Genomic DNA, 20,253 nt, shown 5'->3' with positions numbered 1-20,253 from the left:
AATATTAATCTCGGGTATAAATATACATCTATATACAAACATATGGCTTAGATTTTAAATAAAATTATAGTACAATGTACAATTCCTATTCTATGTGTTAGATGTAATAAAATACTGTTAATTATTATTCAAGGAATAGTTATGGTCTATAATAGATTAATTAATTTATCATAATTAAGGCCGTTTTAACGAAACGTTTGGCAGTTTCCTGGCTCGTAAATCATAGGTACAAAATGTGCCAACCCTATTACCCCGTTTTTTTAAATATTATGTACACGTTTATCGACGTTCTCGTAAAAGTTGGAATGTCACTCGATAAATACATAGGAAGAGAAGCTAATTCTACGTCTCGTACCGCGGTATTTGATATAATTCTGAAAAAGTACCCAGTATACCGGTCAGTATCACAGCTACTCTCTGCTCTTTCGGTTTTAACGAAATTCTTAATTTGATTTTGTTACACGCGGGCAATTATTCATCCCGTGTACTCATGTTATCGTAAATCAGAAGTGAAGATAGAGAGAACAGTTTACTGCGATTCAACGCTACGTGGCATGTTAAAAACAGCAACGTGGGAAACTTTTTTTTAGTTTCTTCAACGTACTGCAACCGGACGCAAAGTACTCTGCGTACGGTGAGAACTTGACATTCGTAACACTCATTGATACGATAAAATCAATGAGCAGAGGAAATCCTTTGGTCCAACACATTCTCCTCGACAAATCATTACTAATTCGTCGGGAGATCATAAAATTGTCATTTGCGATTCAGGAATCGAAATGACCTTTAAATAACGGCTGTAAATGTAGAGTCTAATTAAAAAGGGGATCTAATTATGTAAAATTCATTATCAATTCCTTGCAACGCCGCATATCATGATATTCGGCAATGCCCCTCGTCGTTTTCGCCATGCGCCAAGAGATTGCGCATGAGCTTGCAACGTCCTACACCATCTTTTTGTTCTGGCTCCGTCCTCAGCCTACAACAGAACAGATTTCCTATGTATGATAACACTTTGTCAACCGCAGTATCATTTCCTTCACTTCCTTCTAATATAATAACAGATTACGTATTCGATGATTACGATTTTCTTAAAAACCGAGTATATTTTTAGTCCAAATTGTCCTTTCATTGGATGATTGGATATATTGGCGAATACAGAATATTTTTGTTTCCTTCAGTACAATTATGCTTTTGAAGAGATATAAAAAATCACGATTTTTTCTTATTCATCCTGTTTTCAATTCCTCAATTATTTTAATAATCATTTTATAATTGAGATTTTTATAAGTTCCCAAAGAACTTTTATCGATCGAATATAAAGTAATTGTTAAAATAGAACTTTCACTTAATGTACAAACTTAACTTTTAACGTTGAAAGTTTGCCAAATAAGTATTATATTTAAAGGTACGCCGCGAGCAATTATTGTAGAGTAAGCATTTACCTTAAATATAAAAGTCTCCTTGGAATACAGTTCTTGAACTTCGAAATAATCTTCAAGATCTGTTTCACAGCATACTATACATTTATCAAGATACAATGGTTCCTAAAATAAATAACGCTTTGCATCACAGTGCACATGTGAGTTAAACTTGTGTATACACGGTGTATACTACGTTTAAAATTTTATTCAAACTTCGATTCACTTACGCGCAGCAAAGAGTACCGTCCGAACTTTTCTTTCACCAATAAGAGGGTAGCCTCTTTGATGCCTATGTACCTTGGGAAAAGAAAATCGTCGTTGAACTCGAGATCCTCCGCGCTTGGCTGTAACAGAGGAACACGATGGAACCGTGAACTGTAAATACAGAAAGTTCTCGTGCATATCTTAGAATACATAATTATATTCATTTACTTTGCCATTGGTAACCAACATGGCAGTAACAGGAGCGAGTTTTACAGTTCGTCCGCGTCTCCAATTGTTATCGGTCGGCTGAGCAACCAAAAGACGCCCTTCCAGAACAAATTTCGCCTCCTCGTGAGCCCATTCCAACACCTCCACGGCCATCTGTCGCGATAGACAAATCGTCAGATATTCCATTTCTATCCGCGTTTCCGGCAATTTATTAAATACTCTCGAATTACCTTTCTTAATTTTATGTTCACCATGTCTTGCTCCCCGATTGGCCGTCTGCCATTCTGAATGATGGAAATTCTTCTCCAAAGCTTCGTCGAAGTTACGTCCTTTGCTTCCTGTTGTAAAATTACTCGATTACATAATAAATAATGTACAGTCTCGTTTCTTTCCCGAAAGTGAAATTTTTATTATGTCTCTTTCTATTTGGATTATTTCGTTACTGGTTAACTTTTTGCGCGAATTATATATTTACAGCATTCATGTGCTCTAAGTGCAACTCGATGTTCGCTTGGGCCTGTTTCAGTCTTTCCTTGGTTTCTTGAATGTCTGGTCGTACGGACGGCGTGGCTTTCAGCAATCGTGCCAACAGAAGAGGATATTTTGTCACTCTTTGAACAGGAACCTTAAACCGAATTGTCCTAAGTTTATATCTCACCAGAACATAGATAAAAAACTCAATTATAAATCCACTTTTCCACGTTTCAAAACGAAAATCTGTTTTAAGGTTTGGCAGTAAAAAGTGTAGGCAGAATAATAATGATAATATTAGAATCGTTATTCACGGTTAAAAACACTTTGATAGAAAAATAATAATCGTTATCCACTTCTCTTTATTTCGATCGTAAGAGTTCGAGTTTCAGATCGAAAGCGACAATTATCAAGTTGACTTCGTTTGGATCTTACCATCAGAAAGGAATTCAAGTTCATCCTGCGCAAGACCGTGTTCTCCATTTGCGAGACTTTCAAAAAGATCCGCAGAAGCTCCTTTTCCTTTTCCAAGTTCTGCAATAGCAAACTCGCGCCTCCCTGGCGGGTGCAGTAGCTTTCAAACGCGTGAAGCATCCGTTCAGACTCCAGAAAAATCTTCCCCACGTCTACCGTTAAAAGATCCTCGTCACCGGATTCCTATTTTGCCATTTAACGATTATGAATTACAGCCTCGGCGTCGGTACGGTCTTTTAATAAATCATTAAGCGTTGTAACTTTACTAATCAATGCGATTATCAAATTCAAATTGTTTTCATCGGTTCTCGTTACGAGCAGATCAGGGTAGTCTTTCTTTTCTTAAAAGAACTTAGAATATTAACGTATATTCGAAGCAGTGAAATTCTTTTGGTGTTCAGAAGTTACGTGTTTCTGTACCTGAGCAAATTCCACAGCATCCTTCAATTTCTCAGCCAGCACGAGATTGTGTTCGAGAAGCTCTTCCACGTTTAGAAATATCGCTGTAAGCTGTTCAGAAGTGAGCAGACCAGCCCTGAACATAGGTCTATGGAACTCTTCCAGGATAATTTGCAAATCCCTCCCATACTTCTGTTCGGTCTCCACGATTTCCGTGATGATTTCCTTCCGCTCCACCCTCTTTTTCGAACACTTTCTGCATACGAAAGGCGCGTATACTACACCGCTAAAAAAAAAACGATTATTCAACGTATACAAAATTAATTAAATTCCAAAAGAAAATTCGTGGAACGTCTCTATATCCTTTTGCTAGATCATTCATTTACAGTCGTTCTTTTGTTTTCGCAACCTGGTTTCTGTTTTCTCGTTGTTAAAAATCCACCAAAAATGGCTACTGATAAGATACAACAGGGATCGTATGCTTAAGGGCAAGTTTCAAATAAATTTAAACGTTATATACGTCTGTAGAAAAATGTTGCATCGAAGTATTTCTCTTCGTATCCTAAAAAATAAGGATCAATGGGTGAAACTTTGATCTAATACGAACAATTTCAATCAGTCTCTACCGAGAGGTATGTGCAGTTGAGCGAAGACAGTATCAACACGAATAAAGGAAGAAACTTATTGTACTCGGAAATATTTATAATTTAGTAGGGGGAAGTTCTGTCACGAGTATCGAAATAGTTTTCGTCGCAACACACAACTTTTGCACTGCTTTCAAATTCACGCTGCCCGTTATGCGCAATGCATTCGAAAGAGTTGCAGTCGTTTTGGCACGTAGATTCGTTCGACGTTGATGTATATTCGGTAACAAAACTTTCGCTTCTTGCGGTAAACAGAATCAATAGTAGGAGAAAGTGCGATTCAATGATTCTGAGGACTCGTTACTTAGACTCGTTTGTTTTTGTCTGGTAGTACCGTACTTGCGCACGCTCGATAAAAATTCCAACAGAACTTACATTTCTTAAACATGAACATCCACGCTTATCTATTACAAGCTGTCAAATGTAGATTAATTGCCTATTAAATTTATAACTTCCTAGCTACGCGTTGATCTATTCTCGTTGCAAATAAGGCCGCGAAAGCGAAACCTGATTAATTTGCAAATTATTCGCGAAACGAAATCGTTTTAAATACATTTTCAAAACTTGTATAGTTTATCGAGAATTTAGTCGTTTTAAATATTTGCGTGCTACTGTAAATAGTACTTTGTAAAAATTGATCAGAGTCTGAGCCGGAATTTTCCCGTTTGCTTCGTAGTATTTTTTTTTTTTATGAGATCTGGTTTTCCATCGAATGTTTACGTATCAACGTGACCGCTCACCTGTCCGTTATCAAAGGATCCAAACGTTGCTCACAGTCCTCGCAGAGCTTTGAATCACCGGAAATCACTTGTGGGATTCCACTGAACAGACTTCCTGGTCCCGAGGAGACATTTCCTGCTCTCCAACGTCTCGGCACGCCTCGAGTGCTGCTAGCTTGACTGCTTTCCGATCCCACTCCGCTATCAGTTCTTTCTATATCTACGACCCTTGCCTGTACGAACCAGCATTATTATGATTTGCATCGAGGCTTTTCGAATCCTTATCTTATTCATCGATTCGCGCGTCAAACGCAACGCTATTCCAACTATCACGCTAAATTCCCACGATTGGAGAAACTACAAAGGCAAAATGCACGGTACCACAAAGACTTCACTGTTGTTACTGTTTCGATGATAGTTTTCCCGCCAAAAATTGTCCAAATTCAAACGTCTCCACGGAGTTTAATCAATTTCTTTTCTCACCAGCATTATTACGATTATTATGATTCGCATCGTGGCTTTTCGAATCCTTATCTTATCTACTTCGATTTAATAATTTGGCAACTTCACGGTAAGATTTATTTTCATTACGCAACTTCGATGTTAATTCACTTTCATATTTACTGGTTCCTGACTTTTTCGTGCTCGTGATTAGAATAATTATAAAAGATTATACTTTACGAAATCTGTATGAACCATGCAATGTCTCGGAATCGAAACTAAAGTGTAATGTTTACATTCCATTCGTTAGAAATATGCTTCTTGATAAATTCTGTATGTAGATTGGAATCGTTCGAATACTTTCGTGAGCCACAGTACTTAAATCGAAACTCACCTTGGACGTCTCCAACGAGCTGGTCAAAATAATATTGCACTCCTCGCTGCTGTCGGATACGTTAGAAATTTGCGAGCTCTTCGAGCTTAGATCGCCCAGACTCGTCTCCTTCTGTTCGTACAGCGCTTCCAGGTCCCCCTCCGTGTCCTCTTCGTCCTCGTCGTCCTCGTCGTCCTCCCCCTCGATCGAGATCGCTCGATCCTTCGAGTCCATCAAAAAATTCAGCAGCTCGAACTTGCTCGAGATGTTCTCCTCCTCCGGGGACGTGGACATTTTTTTAAAAAAATCCTCGGGGCTCTTGGACAGGTACGTCTCCGCGAGATCCTCGGGATTCTTCTTGAAAACATTGTTCGTCAAATAGGACCCGAGAAACTGATCGGTGCCGGTCTTCCTGTAGTAATCGATCCCGCCGAAATAAATCCTGTCTTTTATGTAATCCTCCGTCGGGGGCGGGCTCAAGGGAAGCGGGGGCGGCTCGTCGGGGATCTCCTCGTAGATGGGTTCCTTGATCACTTCGTATGGATTCTCCTCGAGGAACAGGTTCGTCGAAATGAAGTCCCCGTCCGAGTTCAGGCTGGACGTTCTCGAGTAATTCGCCTCGAGCGTCGACTCGGAGCTCTCGTACTCCTTGCTCTTCAGCAAGCTCTGCTTCAAGATTTTCAAAATGGCCTCGCCGCTGCTCTCGTCGAGGATCTCCCCGTTTTCGCGCGCCTTTCTCAGAGAGTCCTCCAGCAGCTTCGAGATCAACGCCTCCTTGGACAGTTCCGACAGCTTCGACGAGCATTCACCGTCCTTCTGTCGAGTCTTCTTCTCCGTGTCGGAAGTTGCGCCCTCGAGACTCGTCTTCTCGGAGCTGGGCGCCGTTTCCGGCGACGCTTCATCGATCTTGGGCGAATCATCCTCCTCGGGCTTCCGCGCGGCGTTGTTCCTCGACGTCGACTCGTCCTCCTTCACGGTCTCCACGACGATGTTCGACTTGTAGTTGTCCAGGATCACCAGAGTCCGATTCTCCGCGGAGCTTTTGATTCGCGGAAGGTTCTCCGAGTTTACGGAGATCACCGTGGGGTTGTACACGCTGTCCTCCCCGCCCACGCTGATGGTCACTTTGTTGTCCGAGGTAGTCTCGGCGCTGGGCGTCGTGTCGCCGTTTATTAAAATAGACGTTCTTCTCGCCCCCTTGGTGCCCGGGCCTATTTGGAGCCGATGTACCAAAGGCGAGGCTCGGGGACTCACCGTAATTTTATATACGTTCGTTTCCGTCGTTGGAGATCCAATCTCCACTTTCGAGGACCCGTAGGAGTTGGATTTCTTCCAGGTCTTCAAAGGGGGACTGTTTCGATCCGATTCGGAATGGTCCGCGTTAGGTTTCGATTCAGGATTGACGATTTTGTAACGGTGTTTCTGTTTCCCGGGAGGCGGGGACCAACTCGTGGGTCTCATTCCTCGAAAGTGATCGTTGCTCTCGAAATTACAGTGAGCGTCTTTCGAGGCTGCCGATCTCTCGATCGTCGGCATTTCCTCGATCGTTTCTTCGATTTCCTTCGCGCCCGATAACACGTGCTCGTCGATCGTTTTCTCGGAGTATAGGCTTTCCGTCGTTTCTGGTTCGGAATTGTTGCGTCGAATCGTTTGATCGCTCAAAGATAGGAGGGACGGTGATTCTTTCACCTTCCGGCAGAGGCTGAGGCGCATAGTGTCCGTGAAAAGCACGTTTCCGGCTGACACTTCCGGTCTGTTGAACGACCGTTCGCTTTGACTGCGCGATAAGCATGATTTCTTCGAGCTTTCTGCAAATTGAGGGGAAACATTTCGTTGCGTTGGTGTTTAGACAGAGTGTCCCACGCTATCGAGAAGAGTTATACAAGTTTTGTAGGGTCGGTTGCCCTAATATGGAACATCGTAATATTAAAGAATCGTGATTTTCCCATCTATCGGCGATGAATACAATCGATTACAATTGTCATTTGTTACAACTAGTTGAATATTCAAGAAAATATCGCAGTCTGAGTTTTCGCAAGGTTATCCTTGACCTAATATTATACATAAAAAAGTAACTGCATCAGCTTTGTGTTAACTCCATTATTTCATCAAATATAAATATAAATATATTTAACATAATTATATATATTTGTATTAATATATGTAAATATAGTATTCCATATTACGAGCACTATGAGCCTAATATAAAAAATAAGTACCTCAGTAAAAAAAGAAAACATTTCCTAAACCGTTATTATATTTTAAATTTAACTGTCAAAAGAGCATAAAATTTCCTATAAATTCATAATATTCAACTTTTTATAAAAGTTCTGCAAGCAAGTGAAACATGAGTATAAAAAAAGAGTATTCCATATTAGGGCAACTGACACTACTATTAATTTACCCTCCTGTTAGTCAAATTCACTATTTTGCAAATTAATAAAAATCAAGCAATTAATTTATGTTTGGTTATTCACTAATAATAAATAAATTTTTCCTATTCTCAACTTTTCACAATTAAAATTGCAAGAAACACTGTCGTTCGTGTACGCGTGTTAATAAACAGATCAATAATATAAAAAAATAATTCTCACCTTCAGATTTCAAAATCAAGTCTTTCTCGTCGACGGCGATGCACGGAACACGATCCACGCGATCCTCGATTTGTTGTTTCTGTACGGTGTCGTTTCCCATTTTCCCGGAATTTCCCTCCTCTATCCTCTTCTTTTCCTCCCCTTTCTTCGTGTTCTCTCGTTTCGGTCGAACGATTTCCGGGGTTTCTTCGGTTTCCCGCAACGTTTCGCCATTTTCTTTTCTCGGTGCCGCGCGATCCGCATCGCCGGAAGTAAGGAGCCTCTCCGCTTTCATTCCGTCCGAAACAACAGAATTCTGGCAGTCGTCTTGCGAGATTCTAGGCTCCTTCAATCTGATTCTGTCAATTTTTGGGTCCCTGATATTCGGAATGGTGATAAAATTATATTTCTCCTTCTGTTCGTGCGACGCTACTGCAACCTCCTCTTCCTCCTCCTCCTCTTCCTCTTCCTCCGACTCCTCGTTGGTCCTTTCTTCCCTCCCAGTGGCGCAGTTCTTCACGATCCTCCCGATTCTGCTCCATGACAACCTTGTGGCCTCCGACGGCTTCTCCGGCGCGAAAATAACGTTGTCGACATTGAACAGAACGTTCTTCCGCTTCCTCTCGAGCACCTTGCCCCGTTTCAGGATGCTCTTCAGCGTCTGTTTGGCTTCTTTCAGTCTCCTGGGTGGTCGCTTCGGCGAAACCTTTGGTATAGGAATTCTGGTCACCGGGGGAACGTCGTCCTCGTCAGAGATCTCACGTGGCTCGTTGAAAACCCTGATCCTCTGACCGCCGATAGCCGCCACGGCGCTTCTGTTCGGTATCCTCTCGATCGACTTCACTTTCGACGAATCGAACGACCCGGACGGGGGCCTGGAGTTGTCCTGCTCCAGGGCGTTGTCCGACAGGTCGTCGCTGAGGTCGTCCTCGTCCCTCTGTTTCTTTAACAGAAGGTAGGGATTCACGTCGCACTCCAGGATGCTCTTCCTCGAGTCGCAGGCGCTCGAGGGTCGATCTTTCCACTCGTCCTGGCTGTTGATCTTCGCCTGGCCCGTTTCCGGCGTTTCCGGCCAGTCGTTTCTCAGACCCCTGGCCTTTTTCGATACCCGGACCAGCCTACCCGCGGCCAACGACGCCGGAATTCGAGGATTCGTCGACGTAGGAGGCTCTTCCAGCCACTCGTCGCTCGGCCGCGACTTTCGAGGCTCCTCGAAGCTTCCGTTCGAGTCCTTGTCGAACCATTCGGATCGCGAGGAAGTGCTTTCGATCGATCCCTTTCGTTCTTTCGCGTTTCGGGCCACGCTCTGGCTTCGGGAATCGCGTTGCGACAATGGTCGGTGAGGAGAAATACTGCGGGCTCTCGTTCTCGGTTCTACCAGACGGTTCCGGCGCATTTGGTCGTAAGGATCGTCCATTGAGGACCTTAGCACCCCTGGAAAGTTTTTCTCGAGTCAAACGTGACGTAAGAGTGTCAGCGAACACTGTCGATCGACGGCTACATCTTCGCTCTCGATGATTTTTAAACATGTTATAAGTTTCGGAAATAGACAGGCTCACGGTAATATTCGAACGATGACATGTTCTTAATTAAAATTTACACAAACCGTGCAGTGTAGTAAATATTTTGAAATTGAAATAGATAGAACTGTGGTAACGGTAAAAGGAGGGTAAGCTTCATCCTAAACGTTTGATTAGTTCAATTAATGTTGCTATTAACTAATGCTAAATGTACAGTTCGAATACTTTTGTGACTTACAATATGCTATTAAATCTAATAAGTCTTTCTAATTCGAATATGTGTTACTTAATTTAAATGCAATTTTTATATGTTATTATATATTCTCCATACGCGATATATACGACGATTTCAAAATATTTAGTATACCGTACAGTTTGGGTCAATTTCAATTAGGAATGTGTCATCGTTCGAATACTTTCGTGAATTTGAAATACAATACGGGGAAAAAGAATAATGTTAATATTTACTGATTCCCCAATCCGAGTATTTCCAAATTTCAATATCAACACGTTCACTGTCCGGTCTCCCAGCGGTGTATCTAACAGCATGGTGCTGTGAACCATATACGGATCACAGACAGTGAACGTGTTAACGGTAAGTTTGGATGTTTTTTATTTTGTATATCGTACTATACGCCCTTAAAATTAGACCATCTAGTCTTTAACACTAGAAAGACTGAAACTTAGTATATACCTATATTGCCCAAAAGCAGTCAAAATGACTGCATTGTGAATGAATAACTAATGTGTAAAGAAATTTGTTTAAAATTAATTTTTAATATTAGGTTTTAATATTATGAATTTAACAACTTGTTAGAACAAGTATCACTGCATAAAGATTCGAATAACAAGTACTACTTTAGCTTATTGAGAAACTGCAATTTATTAAGTATACGCCAAAATCGACAATTTATCATGTACTTGTATGTTATCATGTGTTGGTAATCGAAAAAAAAGTCATATAAGAAATTTACTCAATTTAATAATAAGAGTCATTTGATTATTTAAAATTTCCCAAGCAGTCAAAATGACTGCTTTTGGGCACTATAGGTATAACACATATATATATATATACCGGAAATGAAGGAAGGGGGAGGTAACTACAATTATTAATAAACGCATTTATATGTTGTACAAAAAGTCACAAAATTCTAAGAAATTGTGTCATTATATACATAATTGTTTTTCTAATTGAAATTAAAAAGCAGTCAAAATGACTTCCTTGGGCAATCTAGTGTTAAATATTGCGTTGACTAAAGTCTCTATGAAAAATGGTAATTTACTTAAGTGTTCTCTGCAGAAAATATGCAAGTTTATAGGATGAAAATTGGTAGATTGCGTTTAGTAGGAGCTTACCGGCGAGACTGGGTCTGGACCTGGAGGAAATGGGGGGAAGACGACACGTTCCCCCCAAAGGTACGCCGGCCAATCGGTGGCCACCGCATTTGCGACAATTTCCGAATTTCCTGGTGGTTCCGCTGAGAAATTCCGGGCAGGAACACACCACTAGTATTGGAGCACCCGGTGGCGGCGGGGGTGGAGGTGTCATGAAGCCCCGAGGCTCGTGAGCGGGCCTCGATGATCGAACCGTGCCATAGAGCCATGGATCGCCGTAGATCATTTGCCGCGAGAGTCCGGTGCCGCCGCTTATCGTTCCCCACCCTTTTCCGGGATCATCGCCGCTTTGATTCTGCCGCGAGAGACCCAATCGCACGCTCCACGATTTCTTTCCCTTGCTCAGCGTGTCGTAATTCTAAAACAAAATGGCGTCCATGGTTAGTCAACAGAGGAATTGGAACGGGTCTCCGAAAATGTTCAAAGAAGCTTGGAAAAATGTATGAAAATTTTGATAATCCAAAATATATCCGAAAATCTCTAGAATTTCGGGGAATACAGTATATTGTACCATTAACACGTTGACTGCCATGGTGGTCACTGGTGACCGGCGCTTACAATAAATGAACCTTGATAATGAATTTGATAATGAACCTACATAATAACAAGTACTCTATCGAATTATTGAATATTTCTATTAATTATGCTATAATTTGTGTATAATATGCTATAACAGTGAACGTGTTAATTACTCGAAAACGGATGATTTCTACCAAAACATGCACTCCAGGATTAAAATACTACAAGATGACGTTTTAAAAAGTATACTTGTTTCTGTTTTAATTGATATGGTTCTATTGAAAGTGCAAACTTATTATACATTTGTTTTGTGAACACGAATCCCTTGGAACGTGGCCCTCCTTATTTAGATATGAAATTAATATTCGGTTCGGGTCCATGTTACGAATAATTACTGCTGTTATTATTGTTATTCGAGAGGACGTACTGTGTACGCGAAGCTTTCGATTTCGACAGGATATCCTTAGTTGGCAAACAGAATTCTTAATAAGGTGCTATCACCGTTTTATGCACGATAAATACTTTTACTATATCTGTGTAAAGAATCTAAAAATACACCATGTCGGTTTCAGGATTTTCAAAAATTGATGCCAACGATATTAAACGTATGAAATATATTAGGGTATTATAGATTATTGTGAAATTGGAATTGATCTCACGACTACCAGGCGTGGAACATTAAGAATGACAAAATACGCGATCGAACGAAATTTACAATAGAATTTAAAAATCCTTTATTTGTTCTTAAAGCCCAGTGAAAGACACGAAGGCAGAAATGAGGAGAGAAAAAAGGAAACCGAGGAACAACAGGTTCCAGCGAAAGTAAATGGCGGTAGGAATCGTTCGAGATCACATTTTAAATTTGTTTTCCCCTGGTGAAACTACCGCGAGGGAGGAGGAGGTGGGAGGGGGAGGGTGGGGGGGGCAGCTCGTTTTAACCCGTGAGTTTCGAAAGGGAAGAGAAACCACGAAGAGACAAGGATGCCCAAACGAACAAACACTTTTTCTCAACCGAAAAAGAAGAATGTCGACCCGAAGAATGTCCTATTTATAGAAATCTGTGAAGAATCTAAGAAAGAAGAAAGAAAGACGCTTGACCTCAAGTTTGTCTGATCCTGGCTAACAAAGGGACCACACCACGCCCGCTAATTTTATCGTAAATAATATTTCAATGAAAATGCCCGAGCACGGCAATTTCGAGTAACGTATTAAAGTTGTGATTTACACAACAGCGAGGCACCTGCAAGTATAATTGCCATGAGAGTTACTTGGAAAGCGAAAGCTTAATTGAAATGAGGAAACTCGCAAAGCAATGGTCTCGAGACCATTGTTTCGAGAAAAGAAAAATTATCGAGACAAGATTTCTGCTGGTGCGTGCTCGAAGGTTAGATGCGATCTATAGTCTTCGAAAGTAATACGGGAAATTATGTGCACGCCCTTCTGTCTTCGAGAATTATGGAAAATTAACCGATCCAAAACTTTATTTATATTCCTGAACGCACGTATCGGGCATTAAATAGTTAAGAAATCAAAACCCGGACAGTTAATAAGGGAAACTTGCGAGCAGAAGTGGGAATATCGTCGACGATTATTTAAAAATAATTGTCGTGTACGCAAGAGACGCAATTATATTTCCTAACAAGTGGAAAAATACAGAACCACGAGTCGATTTATGCACGTAATTTTCTTTTCTTGGATATAAGACCCGAGTGACATCCTCGAGGCTCTTAATAGCCGCAGCTGTATGTAATTTGTCTTGGGTTGCCGATGCAGGCACTTACACCTGCCGTTCAAACATGTATAGTGAACCGTTGTAAAACATTTTACCTCGATACCGGAGGAAACCGTTTTCGTCGAAACATTGATAAATTCTACCAAGATGGATCGTCTAAGCGAAAATGAAATTAATCATTCACTTATCCCGTCGTATTTGTCGTAACGCGTTGACGACTAATTTATTTAACACGACTAAATAATATTAAACGTCATAGATACTCACAGTAGCGTACACAAAGGTATGGGGGCCTCACCGTTTATCGAACGTATTAACTACCTTTAAAACTTTACCGTTTGTAATTTCCGACCGGTGGGGATCCACGAAGTCTCGAGTTCACTTTTGCAAATTTTTACTGTCTTTTGTAACTATTGGAGATCCGTCGCTGGGCTCGTGAAAACTTCGGAGAAAGGAACTGAAAATCCAGCTGTACGGTAATTACATTTTTATGAAACGAAAGAGGCGGTCGGCTGAAACAAATTTCATGCTTCTTACTTTCATGAAATTAATCGGTCAAGTTAGCGAAAACCATTTCACATTTTCTCCTCGCCGAGATCACAGACGATCGTTTCGCGTTCCTATGCATTTCGTGGTTTTCCTTTTTACAGAATCGCGGTGGACCGTTAAATTGCTTCCTCTGTCGCGACCGTAGGGGTGTCGATTCACAGATTGATCGTGGAAACGTTAAACCGTTTAAATCGCCTAAAGAGATTCCCAACGACGACCGAACACAAAAATTTCGATTCGAATAACAAAACATTAAAATTGTTTCCCAGCTAGTTGGCTGTTTCGTGGCTCGGTTATTTGCATTTTAGAGGCGGATACGGTTGAACGGGTAGCGATATGACATCCTACGGCGCACGAGGTCGGAAAATGGAGCAGATAGATGGCCCGAGGGCAAACTCGATATGCTTTACTTTCTCGTCGATGCTGAACTTTCGTAAAAGTCTCGTTCCAGAACCTCACGTAAGAGGAGCGGCCTATACGCTCGGCCGGTCGGTCGAAAAACAGCAAGAAAACTAACGTATGGGCACTCTATGTGTGTGTGTATAGACGGGTGTTGAAGCGGTCGTAGGAAATGCACAGATATCGCAGGTGCAACGAGAGAACGGGCGTGGCCGACAAAATTTCAGACGAGTTACAGGTTTGAGTCCAGTGACATTTCGATTGATTTTTCATAGTCGGTGAAATCTGTTCCTGGCTAACGGATACACCTAATCGACGCGGATCGACCTGGTTGCTTCGCTTCTGTTGTTATCCGCGTGCCTCGTCGCCTTCGCGTATCGTACAAGAACTGCAGAATATTTGCGTCACCGTTTACTTTGGGACGAACAGAAAATTGCACGATACTTATAGATCCAAAAAAGTACAAAAACGATTACCAGCGCAACTTTTCGTTTAGCGTTTCGAAATTAGGTTACAATTAGAAACACAATTGCGTTCGAGAAATTGGGTAAACAATTTCGCAGTCTTGCTATACTAGAATTTAAATTAAATCGCATATCCATTTTCTGAACATTGTACATCTCTTTAACGACTGGGATATAAAAAGCGAACGATTGAATTCTTTCGCTAGGCGGGTGATTCAAAAAATTTTATTAACAGATCGTAAATTAATAGTACGTTGTCTCGTGCACCTCATAAATTATTTATAGAAATTTTTACGGCATAATTTTGAAAGTAATATGAGCGAAAGGTGCAACATTTTAAGCGCGGAAGAGCTAGTAAATAACTAGCACTTTTTATACTAGTCGGAGAACAGTGAAATTCTATAAATAGTCTCTAAATTAATAGTACGTTGATTCGAATTCTCTACGAATTATTTTCACTGACAAAGTGGACCTTTGTAAATAAGGGGACGTATTAAAAATCGCGAAACGAAGAGTAATTTATCCGGTCGTCGCAACTCGTATTTGCCGTTTCCTCGACGATCCAGCCTTTGCAATTTCCGCGGTAACCCTCGAATGAAAACTATTACCGCAGCTATGACTAAGATTATGCTTAATGCTTTTTACACAATTAGTGAGTCAATGTTGATATTAGCGGAATAGGATCTACCCACAGACGGATAATCTTAATTGCAGAGTGAAGCCTGATGTCTTTAAACCAGCCGAAGGTTTACGACCTCTGCAACCAACGCGATTCATAGCAAGTGCATTACATTTAAAATTTAAATTATCAAACGCAAACGAAGATTGGTTAGAAACACATCGTATTGTTTTCGACGTTTCTTTAAATTGTAACCTGTTACCTTACATCTAATTAAATTAGAGTCATTTACAAAAAATTCAACGTGCTATCCATAAAACGTAATCAAAGTTGTTGTTTAAGTGACATTTCATTTAAAAATAAAACAGTGAGCACCAGATTGTCCTTCGTGGTTTTTATTTTGTTTAAATCTAAAATTTTAGCAAGAAGAACTGCAATTATTATAATTATTACTGTTCTAGTATTATGGAGGTCCTAGATCGGTTGTTGAGAAAATTGTGACGAAACCAACGCGTAAAATGGCGTCTATCGAGTGACATTTCATTTAAAAACAAAACAGTGAGCACCAGATTATCCTTCGTGGTTTTTATTTTATTTAAATCTAAAATTTTAACAAGAAGAACTGCAATTATTATAATTGTTACTGTTCTAGTATTATGGAGGTCCTAGGTCGGTTGTTGAGAAAATTGTGACGAAACCAACGCGTAAAATGGCGTCTATCGAGTGACATTTCATTTAAAAACAAAACAGTGAGCACCAGATTATCCTTCGTGGTTTTTATTTTGTTTAAATCTACAATTTTAACAAGAAGAACTGCAATTATTATAATTATTACTGTTCTAGTATTATGGAGGTCCTAGATCGGTAGTTGAGAAAATTGTGACGAAACCAACGCGTAAAATGGCGTCTATCGAGTGACATTTCATTTAAAAACAAAACAGTGAGCACCAGATTATCCTTCGTGGTTTTTATTTTATTTAAATCTAAAATTTTAACAAGAAGAACTGCAATTATTATAATTGTTACTGTTCTAGTATTATGGAGGTCCTAGGTCGGTTGTTGAGAAAATTGTGACGAAACCAACGCGTAAAATGGCGTCTATCGAGTGACATTTCATTTAAAAACAAAACAGTGAGCACCAGATTATCCTTCGTGGTTTTTATTTTATTTAAATCTAAAATTTTAACAAGAAGAACTGCAATTATTATAATTGTTACTGTTCTAGTATTATGGAGGTCCTAGGTCGGTTGTTGAGAAAATTGTGACGAAACCAACGCGTAAAATGGCGTCTATCGAGTGGTAGAAGCGAAGGAGGGAATCAAAAGTCGACCACGATTGACATAAAAGGCAAAAGTCCACTTTCCCCCCGGTAGTCAAGGCTCGAATCGGGATGGCATCTTCCATTCGCGTGACTTCTCCTCTCTGTTTCCCGTGCCAGCGCTACATATCTTTCTCTTTTCCTTTTCGCAACATGTACTCTTTTCCCGTACCGTTTCCTTTTCCTCCTGCGCGATCACCGCCAAACGGATTGCACCTTCTGCGACTTCGAAAGCGCGCTTCCTCCTTTAATTCGTTTTTACTTCCCTTTTTTCCATCGAACGTTTTATCTGGCTCGCGTGCACGCCACGATTCCCCAACGAAAGGAAACGATAAAGAAAATTTTGTAATTCTCAGTCGGATACTAATAAAGCATCCTCTACACGTTCCCTCGGTACAATCTAACCATTAAATCCTCTTCGATTACGTCCGCGATACTATATTTAGAATCTGACTGGCTTTTCGTAACGTCTTGGAAAATAATCATGTTCTCATAATGTGGACGGAAGTTAATAATATCTCAGAAATCTTTGTTAAAGTTGTTTTGTCCCCATTAACACTGTACTTCAAAAGCATCCACAATTTTTTCCGTACGAAAATATTACAAATTTTAGTCGTTCTAATACACATATCTTAAGTTCTAGTAATTCGAGAATCTTCAACACGCGTGTCTTCATTTCGAAAATTCGATGTATCTCTTTCAATTCACTAAATGTTAGAAAAAACGTAAAGTCGATTACTTGAGTATGGAGTGTTTTTAAATGTTTGATATTTTAAACGATCCGAGATCGGTACATTTGGGTTAGGCGAATGCAATCGAAGACAGGTGAGCATGGACGTTATCGTAATAGAATCTTGTACGTGAGCGACATGGGTGCACGCGCATGCACCGGGGTCACGGCGGATGCACCATAGATGCATCATCATACCTGTACGCGTCTATGGCAACGACGGGGCTACAGTTACACAATCCTCTCAGCTTGCATTCAGACGAAACCGCAATTTGCGAAGCGAGACTCCATTCGTGGGCCTCTGTGGTTCGACGTTTTTCTTACCGGATGCTTGGCCCCGTCTTTTCATAAGCCCGTCCGCGATGATTTCACCGATCGACACAAGCCACGGATACGATCTATCTCTAGCGTTGGATCGGTGCAAACGATTCGATAAGATTCGTCTTTGTTACAACTAATACTTTGCACGAATCTTTTTAACCGCGTTTTCCTTTACGTTTCGACGCACGAACTGTTCGTTCAGCGTTTAAAGATTATTTATTTAAGCGGACCAGGCAGTCAGAAAATCGATTTTTTTCGCGAAAGCAATATTCAGAAATTAAATGCCAAAGTTTCATGCAAAGGCTCAAAATAATTTGGACAGATATAAAGATAAAACAGTACTTCCCGATGATGTTTTTTAAGTAATTTTACCCATTTATGAAGACTCGAGCAATGAAAAGCTATTTGAGCAATGTATTGGTGGTTAATAATTTAGGCTGGAAAATTGCTACAAAAACATTATTCAGCAGGACAGAAATTGTTGAAATTGCAGCCTATTTATCGATATGTATCTTCAATAATGGCGCAAAATCATTATTACAATTTTTGCAATATTAGTAGGAATTATTTCGAGTATTTTTCCGTTTGGTACATTTCATTCGCTTCGTCTGGAGAAGAGAAATCGTTACAAAACAAAAATAATTTCTACCTGTTTAAGCGTTCACTGTATGGTTGTTTGACAAGATTTTGCAATAAAAAATTTGTATTCGTATACATTTTAAGCTACCAAAACATCGCGTGGGAGGGAAACTATTTATACCTAACCGTTTTTTGTTAATAAGCCCTTATAAAAAGGCTCAATGTGATTGCTTGGCTTCCTTAAGGATCTATCGAGTCAATAATTGATTTCAATTAATATATCCGATATGTAGCCCGTTGGTAATCTCGCAGGATGCGATTAAATTGCGGTAACTTTGCAACCGCGATCAGAAACAAGGAAAACGCGATACCCAGTGCCACGAAACCTGTTGTATCCGACGTCGCGACGCCTGACAGAAGGACTGAGACAATCCCACCTCGACTGGAACCACCCAGCGTGCAGAAGTCGCGACCGGTGAGTATTCGGTGTCGGCGACGAGGTCGGGTTTTAAGGCAAAACTGAAGTCCCAGCCTTTGTGACAGAGCTGGACGAATTCAACCGCGTGTTATACGAGTGCTCTTACGTCAGTGGAAGAGCTCGGCCTTGCCCGGACGTTTCGCGTTTCAGGGTTTCGATACCGAATCCCAGACTCTTGAAACAGAGTCGCCTGAATTTTTTCGCTTCGAGCGTTTTCAACACTGGACAAAAGTAAAAAAACTGAAGTCTAAAATTCGTAGCTTATTATATCTTAAAATACTAACGAAGGAACGAAAATCTTACTACCAACAATTTGTTGTCAAAAATAATGCTTGAAATTTATTCCGAATGTTTATCTGATTAATTTCACTTTTCTAAGTTGCGTTTAACATTGCAAGACCTTTCAAACTGCGGAATAACTTTTTTACAATATTAACAATTTGTCCCAATTTTTTATGTTAAATGTTTGTCAACTTTGACTTGAGTTTTGAAAAACGTACCTCAAAGTACCTCTTTGATTTTTTGCATATATTAAACTTCATATGCAAGCCAATTTTAACTGCTCAATGTTGCCCGAACCGAAGAAAACAGTCAAAATCAGCTATATTAAACAATATATAATAATAGATACGAATACTGACTCTGATTTAAATGTAGGCATAGTATAATATATAATTGATTTGAAAAATATATTTAAAGAAAAAATTCAAATAAGTATTCACTTTTTATCCTTTGATCCTATATTCTATGTGCTCTAGTGATTAATTCGATTTTCTCAAGCATTCTCGATAAACTGACAAAAAAAATTTTCCAATAAAAGTTGCTCGGTACATAATCATATGACGACAAATTGTAAACGAAAAAATTGACAAGAATCTTTTTATTCAATAAAAAATTAAGATCACCTTAATTTCTTTAGTAAGATTGTATTTTTTTGTTTTTCATCAATCGATGCATCGTTATATCCTCATTAAGAAATTATTCGAGTTCTTAGGTCGAAAATTGAATAGTTTAAGAGTTATTGATCTTGTCCCGAACTCCCATATCTTTCCTTGTAAGTGTTAGAAATACATAAAATCATCGAAAGAGGACAATGAATCAAACAATAGACATATTTATTTTCGAAATATTAAATTGAAAACTTTTCAAACGAATAGCTTGCACGAAAACTATAAGTCCAAAGGGGAATATAAATTAATTGAAAAATTGATGTAGAATCCATCGTCGTGCGTGTAAGATCGTTTTGACCTGGCTCGTTTCCGTTTCCTCTATAGAAACCACGGAGGAATTGTCGAATAACGCGAAGAAAAACTGAATGACATGTCAGACGAGCTAAGGAAACCTATATGCTGTGATTACGCGTATTCTATACCGTTACATAAGCGGCCGGTCACGAATCATAATTATTAATCCGCCTGTGCGAACTTTCTCTATACGGTTTTCATCAAAGTGAATGCGTGACCTTGGTTCTCCTCTCGGTTCATAAATCCAAGATGTGCAATTTCTGTTGCACAAATCATCGCAATTTATGTAATTATCGCGACCAAATAACTATGATATTCGTACGAGAGCATTCAGCTTTTAAACAATCCTTCGTAATGTACGATGCGGGATAACTGTTTCGACAAATGGACACCCAATGCCTTTCAAGACAAATACTTTTTGTTTTCACAGAAATAT

At 39.9% G+C, this 20,253-nt stretch overlaps 1 protein-coding gene across 1 annotated transcript in view; it reads right to left on the bottom strand.

Annotated features, from left to right (window-relative positions):
- The window catches only part of LOC122397129, a 41,573-nt gene continuing 21,320 nt past the window's right edge, over positions 1-20,253 (bottom strand). The window contains exons 3-14 of the mRNA XM_043396042.1: positions 10,827-11,223; positions 7,972-9,384; positions 5,399-7,185; positions 4,585-4,796; positions 3,222-3,486; positions 2,763-2,984; positions 2,332-2,481; positions 2,087-2,194; positions 1,857-2,009; positions 1,652-1,768; positions 1,446-1,547; positions 1-979 (exon numbers count right to left, since the gene is read on the bottom strand). Coding sequence (XP_043251977.1) covers positions 851-979; positions 1,446-1,547; positions 1,652-1,768; positions 1,857-2,009; positions 2,087-2,194; positions 2,332-2,481; positions 2,763-2,984; positions 3,222-3,486; positions 4,585-4,796; positions 5,399-7,185; positions 7,972-9,384; positions 10,827-11,223 — 5,055 coding nt within the window. The 3' untranslated portion in view covers positions 1-850. The remainder of the gene's footprint in view (positions 980-1,445; positions 1,548-1,651; positions 1,769-1,856; positions 2,010-2,086; positions 2,195-2,331; positions 2,482-2,762; positions 2,985-3,221; positions 3,487-4,584; positions 4,797-5,398; positions 7,186-7,971; positions 9,385-10,826; positions 11,224-20,253) is intronic.

This window comes from Colletes gigas, unplaced genomic scaffold, assembly GCF_013123115.1.
Source record: "Colletes gigas isolate AHSC1104 unplaced genomic scaffold, ASM1312311v1 Colletes_gigas_Sc00009, whole genome shotgun sequence".
Taxonomy (NCBI): Eukaryota; Metazoa; Arthropoda; class Insecta; order Hymenoptera; family Colletidae; genus Colletes; species Colletes gigas.
This window is presented reverse-complemented; position numbering and strand designations above follow the sequence as displayed.